Source organism: Micropterus dolomieu, linkage group LG07 (genome assembly GCF_021292245.1).
Source record: "Micropterus dolomieu isolate WLL.071019.BEF.003 ecotype Adirondacks linkage group LG07, ASM2129224v1, whole genome shotgun sequence".
NCBI classification, from domain to species: domain Eukaryota; kingdom Metazoa; phylum Chordata; class Actinopteri; order Centrarchiformes; family Centrarchidae; genus Micropterus; species Micropterus dolomieu.
In genome coordinates, this window is record NC_060156.1 from 20,834,507 (window position 1) to 20,859,023 (window position 24,517).

At 38.8% G+C, this 24,517-nt stretch overlaps 1 protein-coding gene across 5 annotated transcripts in view; it reads left to right on the plus strand.

The window, feature by feature from the left end:
• The window catches only part of plekhm3 (pleckstrin homology domain containing, family M, member 3), a 49,152-nt gene that overhangs the window by 20,007 nt on the left and 4,628 nt on the right, over positions 1–24,517 (plus strand). Inside the window, exons 5-9 of one of the 5 annotated variants that reach the window (XR_006825663.1) lie at positions 5,131–5,194; positions 13,857–13,899; positions 14,013–14,071; positions 18,661–18,818; positions 22,178–22,480. Coding sequence is in view for 2 of the 5 variants with exons in the window: in XM_046053865.1 (XP_045909821.1) it covers positions 5,131–5,194; positions 13,857–13,899; positions 14,013–14,071; positions 18,661–18,818; positions 22,178–22,340 (487 nt within the window). In the remaining 3 variants the exon portion in view is untranslated. Of the gene's footprint in view, positions 1–5,130; positions 5,195–13,856; positions 13,900–14,012; positions 14,072–14,532; positions 14,690–18,660; positions 18,819–22,177; positions 24,274–24,517 lie in introns of those variants that run through there. The other 4 variants (XR_006825664.1, XR_006825665.1, XM_046053865.1 and 1 more) reach the window with 4 other exon arrangements.

The window sequence follows — 24,517 nt, forward strand, 5'->3', positions numbered from 1 at the left end:
ATAGTATGATTCAGGCCACGTATCATAAAATCTGTCAGTCCCCTCTAACTCTCCCCATGTTTCCTGTCACTCACCATGGTGTCAACTATTAAACAGTTGACAGCAGAAGGTGTCAAAAATGCTACACAGTCTTAAAGTGAACTGGCAATGAATGATAAAGGTAAATGTAGAAGTGTACTGCTGATTTGGACATGAGCCATGGTTTTATATTTATAGAAAATAAAAGTTTGGAAAATGAACAGAATTAAACACAGCGGTTGTCCATGAATATCAACATAAGATGCTTAAACTGTGAAATATGTCGTTATTTTTGATCTTCATAAAGACTTTTAGTCTCCCATTATTTAAATGTTTTTCACCTCGGGCTTGCAAAGTAGCTTCAAACCAAATTTATCAGCCTTAAAGAATCCAAATTAGTCATACCCTGTTGCAGCACAGAGACGAGCAGCATCATGGCGTTCTGTGTTTACTTCTGTCCCATTAGCTAGTGCCCCGCCACTTCCAAACACTGCAGGATTGATGAGGGCCATGGCGCTAAAACCTTCCCCTCTTCATCAGTCTACTTCAGGGAGGGATCTGAAGAGAGATGTCTGTTGCATACAAGCACAGAGCCACGGATATACAATTGAGTGATCACAACCACATGAAGCACAAGTTAGAGAGCACTTTATTTTTGGCCCTGTGCAGCAGTTCTCACTGTCAGAGGGTTACAGCATGTTGCAAAGGCATCTTTGACCTGCTTAACATGCACCCTCATGCAGGGTATACACTGTTATTTTTTAATTTTGTTGTCAAGGTTCAGTCGAGGTGTGAATTGATCTCCGTAAATAAACCTCTCAGGTAATTGTGTCCGGATGTTCATTTCTTAGTAAAAGCTCAAGAATTTCATTCAAATGGTACGTACACGGACAGTACTCTTAAAATGTAGGTGGGGTTGTTATAAGAGGCTTCAGGGCCAAACCCATTTACTTTTGTAGCAGTTGGGAAACAAGAGACGAGACCTTTCTTGCTGTAACTGACCCACTATAACCTACGCTGTACATTTACAGATTGACAACTTACTGGTAGCCTTTTCCTCTTGCTATTTGCTCTCTCTCACTTGTACCCAACCACACACTTGCTACACGTGTATGTTGTTATTAGCATACAAGAACAACACGGAAAAGAAGTGGGTGTAATCAACGTCACCTATTGGTTTATGGACTAGCGTTTTGAAGTCTTGAGTTTGGCATTTTGGCTGTCGCCTCATTGGTTTTGTGGAACCAGAAGTGACCATATTTGGATGTGAGGGTGGAGCTACCTAGCTAGCTTGGTTAGCAAGGTGTATCTGTAGCTCATGTTAACAGTTATATAAATTGGGATGCTAATTTTGGCTGGCAAAAAACAAGCTTAAAACAAAACATACTTAATGGAAACAATGGACAGCAAGACTCCTTAGAGTGTCTTTTTGTACAAACAAATTCTGAACAAGACATTTTTATGCGACCGATAACGCTACAATTAACTTTCATGAACTAAAAACACTCTGTGAAAGGATCAAAGTTCTTAGACAAAAACACTGACAGCACCCAAAACCAAGTTCAGAGCTAGTTAAATGTGCACAGTGCAGTGGATACAATTCGCCTCTATTGTAATTGACAGGTTGCTGTGATAGAAACTTGACAGTCACAAGCTAGCTATGCCCTAAAGCATACCCTGCATTATTGTCTATTTTCCTCTAAATGGGATCATAATTTACAAAATGAACATCATGCTATATTGAAGAAAAAGAAACTAGTGACTGAGGCCAGAAAGTCATTGGGAAAGTGTTTACTGAAGTAATAAAGGGTCATTTTGTCATAGACTCCAATGCAATCTCACTTCTTTTAGCAAACAGTGGAGTCGCCTCCTGCCAGCCATTTGAAAGAATGCAAGTGAAAGGCATTTCCAAGTTGGTTTCACTTTTCAGACCCGGAAGTTGCTACTTGGGAGGGAGACAAGCTTTTATTGCACTTCTGAGCTTTGTCTTAGCTAGGGGTGGGAATCGCAGGGTACCTCACGATACGATATACGAAACATGGCTCACGATAACGATAATATCACGATACAGTAATTCTGCGATAATATAATATATCACTTGACAATCCTAAAGTGATACATCACGATATCTGTCTAACTATTAATACAAAATGCCCTTGAAAAAGTTTACTATTTATTTGCTGCAATTCCAAACTGTTAGAAAACAGCATAATTCTGCGCAGTCTGTAAATAAAACTACAGAGCAACTATAAAAAAGTATTGTCAGAACATTTGTTTAGAAAAGGCAAATAAAATGCAAATTCACTGAATTTTTACTGCAAATACAAATTGCTGTGTACCACCTAAGTCTAATCTGTACATCACATTATATTAATAACTGTTCAGTGATACATCATTGTGCTGCCCTTTCTCTTCCTACTGATAGCTGTATTTTTAGGCCACTGGGAATATTGGGTTTGAGTTTTGACCCTTTGGGGTTGCTGTAGCTGGTCTGTGTGGAGTGCAGAAGCAGTAGAGTAGTAGATCAAGACAGAGAAGTTAGCACGGTTATGGAGGTTCCCATTATATGTTAGCATTGAGCTAACCGTTGAAGCGCTATTGTTTAAATTAATATTATGTATCGATGATGGGCTGGAATATCAATACAGTATCATGGAAAAATGTACAATGATATATTGCCGTATCGATTTATTGTCACACCTCTAGTCTTAGCATAATCTGTTCTGCCTGATCTGGTAAATTGTGCAGCTATAGCGCTGCTTGTTGGAAGATGCATTGAAATGTAAATGCATGGCTTGCTACAGACAGAATTAATTAAAATAAAACCCATTCAAGAAACAAATAATGGATTATTTGCATATGGATATTTACACACCCTAGAATTAATCATGGCAGTGTTTTTCTGGAACTAAACTTTAATGGGCAGCTCGACAGTCATTGCCGATTGATTCAATACATTGTCAATTCTCAATTGAATTGACAATTGGCCAAAGCCTGTAATTGTGGTTGTTAGGGTCAATCAGGGTGTGTGCTGTACACATTGGTTTCTGTGGTGTTTATAGGTCCATATAGTCTTTGCAAGGATGTTTACAAAGTGATTCCTGGTATTTAAGGTGTGTTTATTAGGTGAATGTGAAGTTGTACTAGATGGCTGGGGTAGTGGAATAACAAGTTGCAGCTGTAGGAGTTAGTAGGTACTAGTAGAAATACATGTAGTGGTAAGAGCAGTTGCAAATGCTTAGCTCTTAGTCTTTCCTGGTCAGAGATTTGGTCCTTGTCCGCCGCATGTGTATAAATAAGGGTTGACAAATCATTACAACATTAACTCCACAAATTTACAGCATCGACCTCTTTGACACTGTCAACACAAGTTGAGAGGTGTAAGTTTGACAAAGATTTGGTTTTGGTTTGCATTAGATTGTAATATGTTTAGTTTATCCACTCCCTGCACACATGTATGCACACACAAACACACAAATATTTGCAGGACTTCCTACACCTGCTGGTTCACACACACTTATTCAGGTCAGACGCTCCTTCTGTACACGATCACAATCACTAAGTGATGACAGGATTTTAATTAATGATAGGTGTGTCTGCTGGACTGGATAGAGCACTGAGGATGGTGAAATGAAATATGGAATTAAATACTATCAGGTCTTGTACAAATATTGTCATGCATGGATCTGTATCTTCTGTTTGTAATCTAATCCTAAAATGTGTTGGTTCTCAACTACTTTTAACAACAACAACACACACTTTAAGGATGTGTTCATCTGGACATGTCTACACAATTAACAAGGAGCCAGTGCATATTTGATTAGTGTGTGTGTGTGTAGTCTTATGAATGCTGATGTGGTAACCATTGGTAACGTACCAAACAGAGTAGTTTATCAGTGGTGCCTATCAGCATGAGGTGTCTAGATTACATGCGCACACACATTTGAATACACTCACACATACTTGTGTTTTGGTGACACTCATCACAGCTTAGACAGGATTTAACATGGTGCCATCCATCATAGTAGTCTGAGAGGAGGCCTCATAACACACACACACACACACACACACACACACACACACACACACACACACACGTTTGTTCCTCTATCCTCATTGGGACATCTCATTGACATAATGCATTTCCTAGCCCCTTACCTTAACCTTAACCCTAAAAATTGAGCTCCCCACGGTGACGTTGCATCAGTTAATGTGGATTCAGATTAAATCCCCACCGAGATATAAAAACATGGAACAATCATCACACACACACTCACCAGAGCTCTCCTGTGTTTCCACTTAATGTTAGACAATATAAAGCTATTGACTCTAGATTAATAGTATTACTTTGTTTAGCACCATAGGCTGAAAGGACAGTGGTTAAACATTACATCAGTGTACTGCTCATATTTACAGTACAGTATGTGGTCAGGTTCAAAATCGACTGCAAATTTAAGCTTGAGCTTGCCTTCACTTTGTGCTTTAGTCAAGTCAGTTTTATTTATATAGACCAATATCACAAAATTGCCTCAAGCGGTTTTACAATGTGTACAGTATATATCCTGTAATCAGATTTACAGAGACAGTCAGTCACCTAGATCAGCTAGCTAATGACCTTCATTAGCTTCCTGAAGTTAATTAACTTTACATCAGTTTAGTCACAACATTAAAAGCAGGATGCCGTTTATGTTCCTAGTGGCCATCCCAGGCTCCCTAAACAGTGTTTAAAAGTGGTCTGTGTTTTTTGTGAAGAATGTGTCCAATCAAAATACCATACAGTTCATTCTACATAATGAAAACAATGCACATCCTTATACTGTATGTGAAATTGTACTTGTATGTACTCTTTTCAAATAGAAATGTTTTGCCTTGGTGGGACAATAAAGCTTATCTTATTCTTTAATATGTACATTTTAAGACTGAAGTATTATAGTTTAGTTCCTCTTTATTCTGTGTATTGCATGTGGAAACAATGACAATAAAAATATAATACATTCTACCTTGAGCACGCTGGAGATTGTGGTTATTATTTTTGACAGAGTTTTTGACAGGAAGATGTGCTGACCTGCTTCACAGAGAATGATGCATTTAAACCCGTGTGTCTTTTTACAGGATCTTCCCCAGGGAATACCTGCTACAGCACATCCACCTATACTCCATGGCTGACCTGCAGCAGGTACGTGTGTGTGTGTGCGCACACACACTTGTATGTATATAGTTATTTTGATGCCGTTCACATGTCTGAAACATTAACTAAAACTGAAACAAATGCATTAATCATTCTTAGTCCTTAGACCAGTCTGATGCTCACTTCTTCAAAGTGCCTGTTTTTTATGATAAGGACTAGTTTAGATTAAGTTTTAAAGTTTAATTTACAACAAAAGATTTAAGTAAGGTTCAATTTCAATGTATGCTGGGAGTAGCTTAGGTCCAGATCTCCAAATTGCTGTCCACATCTTAAAAAATGAAACATGTCTGGTGTTGTGGAAAACATTCAGTGCATTTGTGACACTAAAATTTTTAATATTTTGTTAACAATGTTGTTATCGCCACCTGCTCCTTATACCTTATTATCTGTTATATGCCTACTTATATGTGAGTTATTGATTCAATTAAAGGATTAAAAGTCATTCATCTCAACAGGAGCCTTGCTACTAAAATCGATCTTGTCAGGGTATGGACAGCTTTACATAAACCTAATAAAATCACCATTTCTGAATCTTGGCTTCATAACAAAATCACTTATGATGAGGTGGGAATTGATAATTATGTTTTATATAGAGCTGATGGGACATCAAGAGGAGGAGGTGTGGCTGCTTATGTTGATACAAATCTGGTCTCTGAGTGTGTGTCTCTCCTAATGTTGCGCCTACTAACTTTGAGTGTCTTTTTACTAATATCATCTTTTATGAAAACAAACGGCTTACTATCGGAAATATTTATAGACCTCCCTCTGCTCCCATTGATTCGTTAAATGGTATCTTGGCTACTATTAATTCTCTTGACAGACACAATGAACTGATCATACTCGGTGACTTTAATAATAACTGGTTGGATCAGTCTTCCTCAGGTGATAGAAATCTTTTAGGCAGTGTAAGCCTTACTCAGTTAATTAAAGAACCTACGAGAGTTGATGGCCTTTCTTCTACCTTGCTTGACTGGATCCTTGTTTCCAATCTGGATAGGACTGTCAAATCGGGTGTTTTATCAGACTGCTTTAGTGACCATTCTATAATTGGTCACTAAGAAATAGAAAATTAAAATACAGAGTTCCCCCTACAAATACATCTCAATAAGTCAATGTCCATCCATCGTCAACTGCTTATCCTGCGTACAGGGTCGCGGGAAATAAGGCAATGTAAAAATATTAATGTTGATTATTACATACGTGATCTACGTATTAGATATTAGATGGGATGGGCTTCAACTAATTCCACTTGTGGAAGAGGCAAGGAACTTCTTCCACACTGAAAACCGTAATTGATAAACATGCTCCTGTGAGAACGATTAAAGTCAAAGGTAGGCTTTTACCATGGATAACCCCTCAATTACTTCAACTAATTAAACAAAGGGATAAAGCTTGGGTTAAGTATCGCTTCTCAAAAGATGAATCTGATGGGACAATATATAGACAGTTAAGGAATAAATGTAAAACTAGGAATGCCAAATCTAATTACTATAGAGACCGTTTCTCTCGTGATTTCAACAACCCTAGGCACTTCTGGAATCACTTAAATAACATTCTTAACAAAAATAAAAAAACTTCTGTGAAACAAATTTGCAAGGATAATGACATTTTATGTGATCCTTTGCATAAAGCTCATGCTTTTAATCATCATTTTTCGTCTTTAGGTAGTTCAAAATCTGTTTGCTCTGATGGTTTGGCATGGTCTTCTAATTCTTCCCTGTCTGTTGGTTCTTTTTCATTTAAAAAGATCATGCCTACTGATGTCTTTAATGTATTACATGACCTTAAATTAAAGTGCAGCGCATGACCAGATGATCTGGAGGCAAATTTTATTTAAATTGCAGCTCACATGTTTCCTCTTGCAGATCTATTTAATCTATCATTAACTACCTGTACTGCCACAAATTTGGAAAGCTGCACCTCTTTTCAAAGGTGGAGACCAATCGAATGTGAATAATTATCGGCCAATTTCTATCATTTGTGCAGTTGCTAAAATAATTGAGAAATTAATTTTTAATCAACTGAGTACATTAATAATTATAACATTTTATCTCCACATCAGTCTGGCTTTAGATCCAATTTTTCTACTTCAACTGCTCTCTTAAAATTTACAAATTATGTCTAACCCTAATGGTCATTTAATTGGTGCTGCTTTCAGGATCCTGGCCGAGTGAAATGGAAAGGATCTAGGTTGACGTGTGTAAAGTTTTCTTCCTTTCTAAGTATCAAGGATGTTCGTTTACGCTCAGCTGCCAATTCCACACCTGCGCAGTGTGTACCACAGGAGCTCTTGCGCATCAGTGGTATGTAACGTGTTGGGCAGTAATAGGCCTACTGCAAAATTACTTTTCCCAGTAAAGGCTAATGTAACGGATTACTATTTCCAAAACAGTTGTTTTATTACAGTTACTAATCCAAGTAACGCTGCGCTACTGAACGCACCATCCCTGACGTGAATGCGCGACCGCGCTGCAGCTCAGCGGGACCGGACCACATGTTGTTAAAGTCAGCTGTTAGCAAAGAAGCTAAAGGACAACTGGAGAACAGGGAGAGAGAGGTATTTTCGACAGCTGTAAGTAACGATATTGCCATTACTGTGTCACAGTCTAAGATGCTGAGAACATTGTCTTCCGTTGTAAACTTTGTGCGACCAGCAAAACGTTTTCAACCGCGAACAATTCTACTTTTATACTTAGGCTAATTGAAGCATCAGCTAAAGCAACACAGCATCGTGAAACTCAGAGAGAAACTCCTGCCGCTGCTGCCAGTGATGCTTGGACTCATCGGGAGAGAGTGGCGTTATAATAGGCCTAAGTAGAGTAGCTTATATTACTTTTTAAGGAGTAGGTCTATAGCCTATGCTAAGTAACTAGTAGGTTATATTATTTCTGAGTAACTTGCCCAACACTGAGTTGACAATAAGGATCAGATAAATTGGGAATGTTTTGAGCTTGTTAGATGTCTAATGTTTACTTTGACTTTGTTGTCTATTGATCACTTGTGTAGCCTATACACTTTGCTGTGTGAGTGGTTGCTTTTTAAGTCGTGTTAAAGGTTTTTCTTGTGAATGGTTGTGACAGGGTTTAGGCTATATAAGGCCTTTTCACATGGGTCACTCCGCGCTCCTCATCAACAGACAGGCAAACAAGCGCTCCGCGAGGTAACCTTGGCAACGGCTTCTGTGTGACTGGCGTGATCCCGTTAAACTGTCGCAGTTGTTCTCGTCTCACGTACACGTCCGCCTGCTGCCAGAGTTGAAATGTCAAACTTTTTCCTACAGTTTATCAACAGATAGAGACTGATCAGCTGTTTGAGTTTCCTGAAGAATGTAAGTGTTTCTTTAACAGTCAGGCCACCAGGTCTTAAGTAGGCAACAACCTTTGCTGCTGTCTCTTATTCATTAAAAATCATGTATTAACTTCAACTGAACTAATTTGAAAGTTAGTAGTTACATTATTTAGTTATAGACTCAATTATTTCATGTTTCATGTTGCACATTTAGCTGTTGAAGTTTGGTAAAACTGAATACAAAATAGTAAGTATTATAGAGAGGTTGCGATGGTGCAGTGGATTAGACCCTTGTCTTTGATTCCCACTGCAACACATCCATTAAATAAGTTATTGTCATGGGTCCTGCTTTACCTTCCATGTTAGAGCCACCGCCAGTTTAATCGGGGTGTCGGGTGGTCTCAGTATATTTTCCTGCTTTTTTGCCCTTTGCCAATCACATGCCTGAATATCATTAGGAAGGTACTGTATATGGATGTCTTAACACTCTGTACAGATCAATCAATTGTTTTTCAACTCAAGTCAGAATTTTTTTTTCTCAACTAGTAATACCAATCATTGATTATGCAGACAGAGTTTATACTAATACCTTTGAGTCCAATCTCAGACCCCTTAATGTTGTATTCAATTCCCTTTGCAGATTTATATTGAACTGTCCATTTAAAACTCATCATTGTCTTATGTATGACTCACAAAACTGGTTGCAACCTAAACCACAAAGGGATTACCACTGGATTCTGTTTATCTTTAAATGTGTTTATTCCAATTGTCCTGCATACCTTAAACAGCACTTAATACCTTATTGCTCGACATACTCACTTAGACCTCCAATGTCCAACATTTTTTACGGTACCAAGGTTATTCTCTCTAGCTGGTAGGAGAGCATTTCAGTATAAGGTGAGGGCAAGTGAGCGAGTTATTGTTTTGTATATATGCCTGTTTTATATTGTGTTTATTTTTTTGTATATGTGCTGTGTGGTTAACTTTTGTGTCTGTATATACATATATGCTGCAGGACCCCCTTGAAAATGAGATGATACATCTCAAGGGGTTATCCTGAAATGAATTCAAATACAAACTGTGTCAGATCTGGACATCTTAAGCATAGTGGTAATCCCTGTAAGTGACAGTTTAATTACATAAACATAGTTTAAACTTAATTTCTCAATAACACTGGGGGAGTTTATCTTGCTGTTTTAGAAGGCTAATAAAGACATCTTGGCTATGCCCACTTGCCTACATTTATAGCTATCTACACTAGCTAGAGCACCAAATGTGTATTAATCCACTGCTGAAAATAGTTCCCAACAAATGTGATGTAACAGTTGCTGAAGAAACTACAATACCCAATTGTTTAGTAAATTATTAAGCCTTTTTCAAAAATAAAACTTTATTTTCTGTTTTTAAAACTTTAGTTCTTCAGTATGAACCAATAGTCTTGGAGCTGAAAGCCACAGACAGAATAGAGAAGAAAATATTGAGAGACAAACTGACACGTTGGAGTTGGTCTTTTTATTGGATTTGTTCAGAAAAACATAGAATAATGCTCGCCTTATCCTTTAAGTAAACACAACCTCTCCTTTGTTTCTTTGGCGAGTGTCCATGTCATAACAGTGATAAGAAAGGGTAATACCCTCTAATAGTCCTATTTAGAACAGGGTTAGCGCTTTCAAGTATCCTGATCCAAGAAAACAATGGTCTCAGTGGAAAGAATTTATATCTGGCGTCGTTGTGGAAACCTTTAACTCTTCCTTGTCTATTATTATTTTCTAATTCTCATTTTATTTAATGAGCCGATTTTTCTTGAATCAAATTGCAAACTGTCACATCTCCACCAGCATGCTCTCTGTTAATACCCGTTACACCACCCACATCTGTTTAATTTTAGTCGAGAGGAATTTTCTTTGCAAGACTTTAAATGTGTTAATTTTAATATGAAAGCAGAGTCTTTTTTTTTTTAAAGCACAGATTATACAAAAAAGGAAACACATCCTGGCCTTTCAGCCGTTCAGTATCTAGTCGTGGAACTAGGTTGGGGGTCAGAGTAAAGCGACCGCAAATGACTGAAAAGTTCTTTTGTTTGTCATTATGTTCATTAAGTTGTACCCTGCCCCATTTTTTTTCTTCACCCCTCTCTGACTCAAAGCTCGGCCACAGACTCTCACGGCTGAAAGAGATTGGACCTCCTCCTCCTCCTCCTCCACTCCCACACTCTGTGTCTCTCCGCTTCACTAATTGGTCACATTCAGAATCAACAGGCAGAAAAACAAAGCGTGACATCCCTCCATTCTTCCCGACATCCCTTGGCCTCACACACACGCTCAGCACACATGTGTGGTGTGTGTGTGTGTGTGTGTGTGTGTGTGTGTTCTTCACTCTTTTTTTCCCCCTGCTAAACTCTATGATTTACTCATAAACCCCAAACTGGTGATTTAGTACTAAATTTAACAATAGGTGTGTTTGGCAGAGTCTGGCACAGCTCTCTCTTCCTCCCTCTCTCCCCCCTCCCTCTCTTGGAGATTCTCAAGCGCTCTGCCTCTTAATTGGTTTTCCATATTAACAAGCTTGTTTCTTTTGATTCACCTCCTGAATAAAATGACGCTCTTAATCAACATGGCTTTTTTTGTTACAACTCAGAGGTCAGTGAAGGCTAAACTCCCCTGGCTAAACCCTGGACCACACCAGTCTATTCGCGTCCTGACAAATAACCTCCACCCATTAGGAACCAGTTCATTTGGAGAAAACATATGTGTTTGTCTAAGGACACTCTGCCCTTTTCCTCTGCCGGTTTTTAAAGAATTGTTTCTAGGGTTTTGTAGTAAGAAAGAGTGTGTGTGTGTGTGTGTGTGTGTGTGTGTGTGTGTGTGTGTGTGTGTGTGTTTATTTGCAGGCTTCCCACAGTGACACCCTGGCATTCCCTCTATGCCAGGCATCCCTCTCCACTCACACTTGACCAGAAGCACAGAGGCCTCTTAAGTAAATGTTAAAAGTTCTCACAAAGATTTCCAGGTCCTGCTCATGGCTTTGAGTTTGGGTTGAACTTTTTACCCACAAAAAGCACACTACTGAGTAATAAGATAAGGTCAAACAGGACAACATGTCAGTCATCCTCACGTGGAAATGGGGCAACAATTACAATAGTAATAGGAATTATCAAGAAGCAATAGAGCTATAAACTGACTACAATGTTAAGGTTTAAAGATAAAAGAACGTAAGTTTTCAACACTTGAACATGTTAAAGGATTAAGCTTCATTTATATATTTGCGTTACGGGTTTACAACACCGTACCTACTGTTTTGCAGACATGTTTCTGATGCTGGTTGAGATTATTGAGAGTAAAAACAACGTGAAAGAAGTTGAGAAAAGGCTGATTTATCTTCTTGTTTTTAGTAACACACCTAGCAAAACCATTTCCACTGCAAACCTTCTGCTCAATGCCACAGTGAATGAAACAACTAAAGTACTGCGACTGCACGGAATAGTCTCATATTAATTAATGACACAAGGCACACTTACTGTGTGGAGTATTACTAACACTATACATCCGTTTATATCCATTTTACTCATTTTGAGAAATCGGATGCCAACCTATAAATCAAAACCTATATCACACACATCCTGGGCAGGACTCCTGGTAACCCCTTCCATAAACCATAAATCCAGCTGTCACCCTTAAAATACCCCTTTCAATTAGTGCAGCGGTTCGCAAACCTTTTCTGTCATGCCCCCTATCACAAGCTGAAGGTTAACAATATTGGGGGAGAAACAAATAAAAAACGAGCAAAGTTGAATTTGATTGAAATAAAAGAAACCATGCAGGTCAGCAAGATAGCATCACCAACTCTTGTTTTTTTGTTTTTTACATTTTCTTACATAAATCATGTTCATTCAACTTAGTTGACTTTTGCATTGGACATTTTTACAGAAAATGTTTGCTTTTCATTTATCGCTTGTCATAGATAGACATATTTAAAGATTGTTTATTATTCTATAAGGAAGGCATCGGCAGAAAAAAATGTATCCTTCTGTTTCGTACATCTTGTCATTTGGTAGGTTACTCTAAAATTTGCGGAACCCCCGATAAGACAGACTCCACCATGCACACACTGTCAGCCAATATACGTGTGTGTGTGTGTGTGTGTGTGTGTGTGAGAGAGAGAGGAGAGGGTGTTATCCAAACAGAGCTCACCCTGGTCTTTCCAGCCATGTAATCCCAGCTGGCTTTCTAGTTCCTCAATGGAGCTGCTGTGTGTGTGTGTGTGTGTGTGTGTGTGTGTGTGAGAGAGAGAGAGAGGAGGGCAGGCGAACGTCTGTTAAACAGCAGTTTTAGGGGATTAGGAGGTTTTGGAGCACAAAGACTGTGTGGAGCAGAGAAAGAGGTTGAAATGGAGGGGGCGGAGTTTAAGAGGATGGACGGAGGGAGAGGAGGTGAAGTGTGTACGTGTGTGTGTTGGGGGGGGAATAATCTAGAGGGTTTGTCCCATAGGCTGTTCTACAATCACATAGTGAATATGGTCTTGTGAATATGTTATAAACAGACTTAAAAGTTCTTTTCCAGCACTGTTTTGCACTGTTTGCAAATTCCACATTGTTTTTTAATCTTGGTACTGATACCGCTGCTGTTTGCACCTCCTTTTAAAGTTGAATTCCATGGTGTATTGTGTTGGTGACATTCAGGTTTTTGTACTATACATAGGAAAATGTTTTTAGAAGTTCTAACAATGCCAATTACTTTAAGTCTGGGTTCTACCCAAATCAGCCATTTTTAAACAAATGGTTCCAGGAACAATTGAACCACAGGAACTAAACTCAGGGAGCCGATGACAGCTTACAACAATGATGCCGGTTTTTGAGACAAAGTTTTCACACACAAAGAAATAACAACATTCAGTCATCCCCCTGTTCTCTGTATTTGGTTTGGAGAGTCTGATGATTGAGTCAGATTTAATGAATGAATGATTGAAAAGGAGACATGAAGATGTGGAAAAAGGAGAATGCAAACTTCAGAGCACTTGTCTCAAAAGTACACAATCTGCCCAGTGTTTGCTGGTTATTTATGTCTGCTGTTGAAGGTAACCACAATAAACCAATTGGCAAATAAGGGTTTACTTTTTTTCTTTAACCTCAAGTCTGTCTTTTTCTCCTGGGATAACATATGCGGCAGGGCTTTTTAAAAAGAGATATTGAAGTCTTTAATGTGTTGAACATCGGCAGTTACACACTGTTGTGCTGTCGACTAAGTGTGGACTGCATAAGGCGCTTGATCCTAACCTTTTTTACGGGATGATCCCTCATCACATGTTGCATTTGTCCCTGAGTTGGGACCTGACTTGAAAGATTGTTTTATTTGAATAATTTCAGATACGTGAAGAGATAAAACTATCCAGGAAAAAACAAAAAAAAGGTTAGAGAAACATGTACATGTATACAATTTTGTGTGACAAAAATACATTTGATTCTTATTTTCTTTTTTCATCTGGTTAATCATCACAAAATCCCTCTAATTTATCTTGCTAGTGACCCAGTTGATCCTGAACACCCATCAGAGCACGGAGAGATCTGCCAGCGGCCTCCTGGTAGGCCCAGACACTCCGGACAGCCATCAGTACTTGGCTTCATTGTTGTTCTGGTTGGGCGAGTGTACAAATTAAAAGGGTTGAAGTGGGACGTTCCTGTCTGGATGATTGTTCCAGAGTGACCCTGCTGGCCAGGGCAACTTTGGTGTAGCTAATAAAATGGTCACTGGATATTTATGGCGAGCAGTAGGGAGAGGGATATGGGAATTTTAAGAAAATGGAGGAAAAGATCTGTAAATTTGAGAAGTAAATGTGGAAATATCCCTATCAGTACATTCAGAGCAATAAAGTAAAATTCAGCGTTTTAAAATGTAAGTTTTCATTTCAAGGCTTCATACGTGCGAAATAATTACTTTTCTTTCTATTGCTTTGTCCCTCTTTTTGCCTGTCCATTTACTTCTGTCACTCTCCATCCATCCATCTTTCTATGCCTCCCTCCTTCTTTCCCAACGTCCCTCCAGAGTACCAGTCAGCCACCAGAGCTGTGCTGCCAGTTGTTTGATTCAGCCCAGTCCAATTATAGAGGGCCTTAATTACTGAGCCTGTCAGCCTCCATCAAGAGAGCCATTCGTCATGTGGACTTGGCTGGACCGGACTGAGCAGGGCTGCTTAGGTTTGGTATGGGCTGTGCTGGGCAGAGGGGTACTTTGTCTGTCACGCTCAGTATCTGTCAGTCTGAAACATTTATTTACTCAGTATCTGTACTGGGCTGAGCTTTTTCTCCCTCATATGCAGAAGAACATTAAATTAGAGACACTTAGGGATAAACTGTGCTGTTTTATTGTAACACATTCTCTGTATACTTAAGCCCTTACAAACATGTTATAAGCCTTTCCTTTAATTTTTGAATAAAATTCAAATCTGATCACACAGCAGCAAAAGAGCAACTTCAAAAATTAAGAAAGAAGTCTCCTTATGCACAAAAAAGTAGGTTGTTATCAGACCTACCCCTATTAGCAGTGAGTAATGATAATGCATAATAAATTGAAATAAGTGTGAAATCACAATATGGCCAAGTGCAATATCTAACTTGCAGAAGCTGCAATTTAAAAAAAAAATGTAAAATGTGTGACAAGACAGCATTATAGTGAAGTAGAGATGCCCTGACCTACAAATTTTGTTCTCCAAAAGTAAGAAAACATGTTTGGTACAGACCCCCAACTAAATGGACTAAATGTATTTGCTTTTTCAAGCCGAAGAAGATATTGATATATCTGTGGAAAGCAGCAGATGCCCCAAAACAAACATATTTCTGTTTTGTTTGTTTTTATTATCCTATTTTGTTTTGCCCCAAACAATTAGTAGCTTGTGATGTATCCATCCTGCTGTCATTTCTAGTCAAAGGAAGCTTAGCTTGGCTTAGCTTGACTTGGCTTAATAGGGGCAGTTATTTTAATGTTTTTCATGATAGAAGAAATATGTCAATTGAAATGTGCCTTCTGGAGTTTTAGGTTTACATTTTGTGTTACCAGAACTCATTGTGTGTATTGAACTCTAACAAACACGTTGAATGCATTTCCTTTCTTTAAACAAAACATTTGCAAAGCAGATTTTGTTGAAAAGCCTGTAGTCTTCTTCTTCTTTCCTACCTTTGTTGGTGCATTTCTTTGTTTCTTGGCACATTACCACCACCGGTTGATCAGTGGAATAGAGTGAAACCATTTGCAGGAAGGTGTCATCATGTCACCTGTGTGCATGAGACAAACAAAACTCCTTCATAGCACTTCTAGAGGTCAAAAACACCATTGGGTACCTTTTTAAATGAGCAGAGGGAGTCAGGAGATGGGTTAGCCTCGCTTAGCATAAAAACTGAAAACAGAGGGAAAGAGCGAGCGGGCTCCAAAGTTATTTCGCATTTCTTTAATCTGTACACATGATGTCTTGAAGAGCTGTAGGGGTTGATAAACTATTCATCAAGAAATAGTTGCAGCACTTACCTTCCCTTGAAATTACAAATGTCCTTTTTACATCAAACACACCAAAGGCATGTGTGTAATCCACTGCGCCATTGTCACCCAAAAGTTAAGTTGTTATTTCTGTAAGTTGACTTATAACAACCTGTTTATCAGTCTTATCTCTAGCTTTTGTCTGTTTGTAGCCATTTTTCTGTTACTTTCCTTCATGGATGTAGCTGTGTTAAGTAACTACCTATTAAGGAAGACGACATCTTCATTCTTTATCCAACCTACAATGCTCTGTTTCTCCAACCATGGAAACATTTACTCATTCAGCTGACGCATTTATCTAAAGCAACATACAAGTGCTATATATGTCAAAGGGCCACGCCTCTGGAATAAGTAGGGGTTAAGTGTCTTGCTCAGGGACGCATTAGTGAATGTTTTGCTGTGGTGTCTCCCATACCAAAGGCATGTGTCTTATCCACTGCTCCATCGTCACCCACAGCCATCATTGACACCATAACGCATTACCTATTTGCATCACTGAACAAATAAAATTTAGAGATCCAGACTAATATTAGGATGTTAGATACCGGGGCTGCAGCCCTGATCTGTTTTCCTGTAAACGTTGAGTCCTGTCAGACACTGACTGGAATAGATTCTGTTTTTTTTCTTGAGATATTGGTTTAAAATATCTGTCTCATATCATAGATTGCACATAAGGGCACAGTATGGGGGTTGTTACGGCAAAAGCCTTCAGTGTAGGCCATTAATCTCAGTGTAAAGGCTAATAGACTTTGGCCATGGTGTGTGATTTACTGTAAACAGGATCAGTATACCTCAGTGTGCTGTTTCCTCTCTGTGTGGTTTCTTCCTCCACCTCTCCACATCATGTCCTCCTCTTCTCCTCTCGTCCTCGTTGTGTAACAAACAGCATGAAGGAGGTTATAATTGGGAGGTCCAGAGCTCTGCCAGGTGGAACCACTTGTATCTGAATACAGGCTCTCACTCTCTCTCAAGATCTCTCTTGTATATTGTATCTCTACCACTCTTTCTCTTACTTTATACCCTGTTTTCCTCCCTCTCTGTCTTACATGCACTCTGTCATTATGCTCATAGCTCTGTCTGCATCATTAACATGATACGACAAAGCTTTGCGACTATATTGAGCTTTTATTTCTGAAAAAGATTCTACACAGCTTTTCTTTTCACTAACTGTTTTTCCTCTGTGAGTCATCCACTGTCTATTCAATACAATACAACTCTGGGCCCCCGCTGCCAACCCCCCCCCCCCCCCCCCCCCCCCCCAGTTCTTAAAGGAACTTGCCAAGCGTTGCCATTAAAAGGCGTTCACCTCATTTACCGTCTTCCTCCTTCTCTTAGTTTCCTCTCCTCCTGTCTCCTATCTTTCATCCAAGACAGAGAGGATTCTATTTTCTTGTAGAAAGTTGTTTGTTTACATTATTTTAAATATGGTATAAAAACTTTTTAAATGATCTCAGAACATAGACCCAGAACCTCTCCTCTCCTTTCATGAAGAGTCCTACAGTTTCAGAATAACCTCAGATTGGTTTAGCTGCACGTTCTAACCTCACCACACAGAAACTCGTATTTACTGGGAGAAATGCCCAAATGTCAAATAATTGCAGCAAAATATATCTTCTCATGCCATGAACTGAGGACAACCAATGGCCTCAGAATAGACTCATAAATATAACAATTGTTCTGAAAAGTTTTGAAATTATTATTTTCATTGTCTGTTATTTTAGTAATTGTTCCTTTTTTTTAATCTCATATTTGATACTGTTTTTTTTTATATATCCTATTATTTTTTTTATAGTTATATAAGTTTATATTAATTGTTAACTGTAGAAAATTGTTTTTTTGTAATTTATTTGTAGCTTTGGCAATATTGTGGTTTTACATCCATGCCAATAAAGCTAGATTGAATTGAATTTAACCATTTAAACATTTTCATGATGCACAGACATGTCTTTGCCTCAAACAAATCTGTGTCAACACAAATTACATCAGATTAAAACACATCGGTTCAATGTTCCCAGTGGGAGTGTTGACTGCTTGTATGCCAAATCTTTCCCTTGGCATGCAAATAGCTGCTGTATTACATATCTGGGTCATAGATGCCACGTGGGACATTCCTTCATTGGCTACCCTTTGGCAATTGGCAGGCTCTCTTCTAATGAATTGCTTTTTAGATTTATATTAAACATACATTTTATTTTGCTGAATGTCATCAATTGTCCATTCTGATCTTTAGGACTGGACTTTTTGACCCCCTCAGGCTTTACTACCTTTAATTACATTGCTTGTAGCAATTAACTATATCTAATTCTACTGACTAATAGGGGTATGATGAGATCTTATGCCACGATATCTATTAAAACGCGATGAAGTGTGTGGGTGAAATTAGCATAGAAGATACCCCGACTACTTTTAAATAGTTTGTGGCAGCATTTTGGTTACCCGGTGGAAACAATAAACTGCGACCGAGTGACAAACAAGACACGAAGAGTATGTAGGCTAAGCAACATTATAAAATTGTGCTGATGTTGCTCACAGCCAGGGTGGTGCCGTATGTCAAAGTCTGATGTTTGCTGTTGTTGACCATCTCTTTTTTTTCTCTTCTCCCTTGCTTGCTCTTCCCCTTTTTATCCCCTCCCCATCCTCCAGGTGATTGATGGAAAACTGGCTCCCTTCTTGTCCAAGGTGATCAAGTTTGCCAGTTCCCATGTTTTCAGCTGCAGTTTGTGTCGAGAGAAAGGCTTCATCTGTGAGCTCTGCCAAAACGGGCAGGTCATCTACCCCTTTCAGGAGAGCGCCACAAAGAGGTACAAACCCTCAAGATGATCTCTATGAATTTCAACATTTACTTCATCAGTTACAGATATGGTTGGTTTAGATTTTTTTTTATCTGGAAACACTTGATTCAGTGGAAAAAGATCTGAACACTGCAATGATAGTTCCCGGTAAAAAGTCAGGTATTGTCAAATAAACATCACACACTCACGATAAAGACGTCCAAACAGGTTCTACCTAAAAGCATTCACCTTTTAAAGATGCAGATTGAACAGACTGAACTTTCTGTACATTTGTAGTCAATGTATGGAGAGTACAAATTTCAGCTGTAGCTAGCTGGCAAAGTAATGTGTGTTTGAGTGATAGTTTGGACTTTAATCTCAAAACTTTCCAGGAACTCCTGTTCTTTTTAAAATGTCTCCTTGTGTCAAAACGAAGTGGACCTCAAAACAGTGGGATAAGCTGATTTTTTTTTTTGATCAAGTTTAAACAGTAGACTTTCCTTTGTCTAACTTTGTGCTGCCAAGATTGAATCCGTATCAGCTTGTGTCTTTCTGTTGCCCTTGCTTCCTGTTCGGTTTTCCTTGAGAAGTCCTTTTCTGCAGGAGGTTCTTCAGAAGACAATGAGTTGCATCAAGAACCTTGCATTTCTTTTTCTGAATGCACAGATCCAAAGGGAAACAGGGGTGAGAGGACATAAACTGATACTGAAGATCAGGAATAGTGTAATAATGATAGTAACTAAAATGTTTGTTCCAGGCACTCAGATTGAGTATATGTTTTTGTGGTTACGTGCTTGAAACTTGGATGCTTACTTTTGTCATGTACTCTTTGGGAGGACCAGTTTGAGATCCCGAGAGTGAAGAAATGCTGGTCGTTACAGACTTCATCCAAATTATAAAAAATAGATTATTTATCAACTTCCTCTGTGGCACCCATCCATGTACAGAGTTTTGATTAGATTTTTCCAAGGTTTTAATAGATATATTCTGCGTCAAACCCAATAAAATAGGGGTGAATGAAATTTAATTTGTGGAGCTCACAGCATTGAAACATAACATTTTAAAATATTCAACAGCAACATCTTGTTGCAGAAACAATATTCTGGCTACTCTGAATATTCCACAGAACATGTGAACAGTTTTCATAAGTGTCTATCATAGGCGTAGTCGCAAAAAAATAGATGACAGTGAGTCTGGAAAGAGATGTTGAACTTTTTTTAATGTCATGTTTCAATGCCGTGAGCAGCATAAACTAAACTCACCTCCATTGTGATTGGAGGCAGAAATGTTCAAATCTGCACACACAAAAACAGACACAAAGCAAAGACATGATATGTGTACCTGAGCAAGTTGAGCCTGCTGCTTGTTAGTGGCACCGGTTGGTGAGAGTGAGAGAGAGAGAGAGAGAGAGAGAGAGAGACGGTTATTCCAACATGGACAGTTAACACAGTCCAGAGCCTTGTCACTGAGGAATGACAGACAGCAGAGAGATAAGAGCTGATCAGGACTGATTCCTAGAAGACTCTGGGCTGTGGAGAGAAACAGTCTGTACTATCACTCACACACATACACACCTTCCTTGTTGAGTTGCTCTTTATGACTTGTGAAGGAATTGTCAAGTGTTAACTGATAACAGCTGTATCTGCTGTACTTACTGGAACTGAGCTGTTGAGCTTGACTGAGTTACTCAGACACTGATGGTCAGGATCTGAAATTAGCGGCCGCAGAATGCGGGTATTTTGTCGGCAGTGGTGGGTAAAACTGTCAGGCCACTTTGGCAGACAGGGATGTTAGTGTTTTGTGGTGATCGGTTGTGTCAAATGTAACACACACACACACACACACACACACACACACACACACACACACACACACACACACACACCAGCACACACCAGCACACACCAGCACACACCAGCACACACCAGCTCAGGTAATATCTATCATTTCAAACCAAACTTACCATTGGAAGAGGCCCAGTCTGTCCTGAGTGACAGCTGGTTAGCTGGCCGTACTACGGGAGGTAACTCCGGTGTTGGAGAATCACTAAGCTAGTCCATTAGATGCAAGACACATCACTTGGTTTTATTTTCATTGGCCAGCTTTTGTAATGAAACTGAGTATATAATGTTTGCTTGCTGGCATCCAAACGAGGAGGTTTTTGTTGAGATATGGAATTCATTGGTAGTTGAACTGTGAGTTTTGTAATGAGGGCTGACTGTATAATACACTGTGGGGAACTTTGTGTTTCTTGTCATCTGTCGGTACCTTTGAATTACCTATCTGGCTGTTGATTGATAAGTAAGGTGCAGTGATTGTCATGTACTGAAAGACATGGGTCCTTTGTGCCTGCAAACATGCATGTAATGTTTTTGTGTAAATATATTGAACATTCAATGACATTATTTATGCTATATAATTATTATGTTATTCCTTCATTTAGCACATATATTTCAAAAATAGCAGATAAAAGTTCTGAGTGGCAGACAAAATAAATATTTCCCTGCTGATGGCACAGGAAATGAGCTATAACTGGATGTTAATAGCCACAGGGAAACAAAAGTATTTTTCAACCTGGTCCCTATTTTTTCATGTTTTTGTGTCTGTGACTAATTAGGACAACATTTTTTGAAATTTGTCCAGTACTGAGCGAGCGTGCTGCAGTCAGCAGAGCGAAACAGGGCTGCAAAATACTCCCTGCAGGCAATTGAGCACCGACAAAATACGTCCAGTACAGTCCTTGTTTTACTGACAGGCTCAGATTGGTATTATAAGTGTCTGATAATATGTCGTCACACACAGCACCCTGTTGTATGAAAGTAAATATGGAGGCCACAGAGGTTAGCGGCTACTGTTTTATTTTTAGGTAGATTTCAGGTGGACGAAAGGGAATTTGTAAGCACATGATAAGAAGAAAGAGAGACAAATTGTTAATTGTGGCCTTTTGTGGCTGATTTGGGTAACTTTGACCTAAAGTCTGAACAAGGCCTTAGACACAAAAACATGGAAATATAAGGTCCAGGTTGAAAAATACCCAAGTTATCCTTTAATGGGTAATTTCAGTTTGTTGGAAGCAGATGGGTCATTAACTTTGCATTAAAACAGTAATGACTTAATTTATTCATTTATCTGTCTATCATTGTTTTTATTGATGAAAAAATGCAGTACATTTTGTCATACTTTAAAAAAAAAAAAAATTTGTCAAATGAACACTGCAAAGGGTGAGTGTTTAATATTTAAAAGATAGATTTAGATGCTGTATTTTACATTTTTAACAATGTTCGGTGGCACAACTTTTCATTTATTCCACAATATCATAAAATGTATTTTGCAGAATCTTTAAATTAACGCGAGTTGAGTGACCCGTGTGTTCATCTGTGTGTTCGCAGGTGTGACGGCTGTGGCGCTGTGTTCCACGCAGAGTGTCGACAGAAAGCTCAGCCGTGTCCTCGCTGCGTTCGCCGAGAACTCCACCACAAGAGGCCGTCCTCCTTCTGGTCACCTGACGACGACAGCCCCGGGTGCTTTCACCTGCCCTACCAAGACACCTGAGATGCACACAAAAGCAGCAACAATGAGGGCGCTGCCAGGCCATGATGCTGGACAAAGTGCCTGTTATTCTGATTTGTATGCGAGACCAGAACAAATTATGTGACCAGAGGACGAACCCAGAGCGTCTGATGCATCGTCAGGTTTGTGTGTGTGTGTGTGTGTGTGTGTGTGTGTGTGTGTGTGTACCGTTTAACACACGCACACACCTGTGCTAAGCCCCCTTTGTTTTACTGTAAAGAGCAGGGAGCAAACCAACTGAAGAACTGCTGCATCAGGCTTTTTGGACTGAACTACTTGTATTTTAGTGAAACATCACACTTCAAGGTCATCCTCGGCCGTCTTCATCCCTTTGCCACATCACTTTCACTTATTCAAGGGGTTAAAACTGTAAAATCACAGCTGGAACATTTTGGTGGTTTATCATTACCAGCGTCTTCCGCCTGCTATTAAACTCGGTCATGCTTAAGTTTAGTCAATGACCAGAAGTTTGGTAATTGATTTATTGAACCACCGAAACGTTCACTGAATGTGAAGATTAGCTTTTGGTTTTGAACTGTTGGTCAAACTAAATAAGCAAACTGAAAATGTCTCCTCTGCCTCTGGGAACATGTGATCTTTGTTTAGAGACTTAAAAAATAGATGATTAATACATGATGAAAATAATCATTAGCCCTACTCATGTTAAATACTCTACCCCAAGCCATTTCAGTATGAAACTCACACACTGAAGCCTTGAAACATGGCTGTAAAATGTTTGTAGTCTTTACAGAGAACAGCAGCTGTTGTCAACTTGGATTCATGTCAGTTACAATTAATCAAATATTAAAGGGTACGTTCACATGTTTTCAAGTCTCTTAAAACAGTAGCTATGTGCTCATGAGCAGTGAAACAGGTTTTACTTGCTGTAATCTTCCCTCCTGTTCATACTGTCCTTTAAAAGATCCCTTTCTTAAGCGATTTCAATGTAAGTGATGGGGACAAAATCCAGACATGGAGGCTTCAGTCTCAAGTCAGGTTTCCATCCACATATAGCGCAAATTTTAACTGACAATCAGCAAGAGAAAATGCAAATGAATGCATCCACTACCATTATGTGAATATTCGAAGTTTATGCTTTGAGCTGAATCTCTATTCAGGTGCCATTAAATATTGCAGAAGAAGGCACAATGAGATGATGCACCTCATGATTTATTTTCATTACACTTCCACTAACTTTTCCACCTCAGCCAAGCGTAAAACTATTTGTGATTTTTCAGCGTTTTCATTAAGATTTTTTTAATGCACAAACTGAAAATGTGCATTGGAAACGCACCTTAGTCAGTCGTTGAGTAATTCAGTTTGGTCATTTTTCAAGCAAAAACGTCAATCGTTTGTTTCCAGCTCTTTAAATTTGAGAATTACCTGCTTTTCCGTGTCTCCCTTTACAGTAAAGTTTTTAACTATTGGTTTGACAGAAAAGTTATTTGAAGACTTTAAACTTTAAGAAATTGTGATGCATGTAATTTTTTACTAGCGGTTAATCTGTTCTACAAGTCAAAGAAATGAAAAGATACTAAAATGATTGTTACTTGCCCCAGTAAAGTTATTTAGTGGTCATTATTCCACAACAGCGACATCGCCCCTGTTTGTACAGCGTTACCCAGTCAGACCAGAAACTGCAGCTTCACTCTCATAAGTTCCTGTGGATGTTTGATTGTTTTTAATTTTTTAATTAAATCAACCGTGACATTTTGTCGCCTTTTCAAATCCATCCAAACTGACCACAACTGCTGCTGTTTGTATTTTAGATTTTGCTTCTTCACAAACATTATACAGTCATATTGAAGTCCTCAGGAGGAGCATTTGATTTGATTTTGGATTCACTTGGGATGTAACTGGAGCCATTAGTTTGGGGTGTTTAACCAAATAATAAACATAATAATTATAAATATTAGCTGTGACTGAGTATATAAATCCCTCCATCCTTTAACTGTCAGGTGTCTTTCCCCTTGTCTTTAATTAAACTGCATTATTTAACTTGTAGATGTGGAGTGAAAGATCTTTTTAAACTCTTCGATTTCACTCATTTTATCAGTGTTTTTTTTTTATTTTATCTAAAATGTAAACAGACTTGATTTAAAAGGGAGTTTGCCTAAGCACATTTTTCTTCCCTCTATCAGTCTAACTGTAAAGTCACG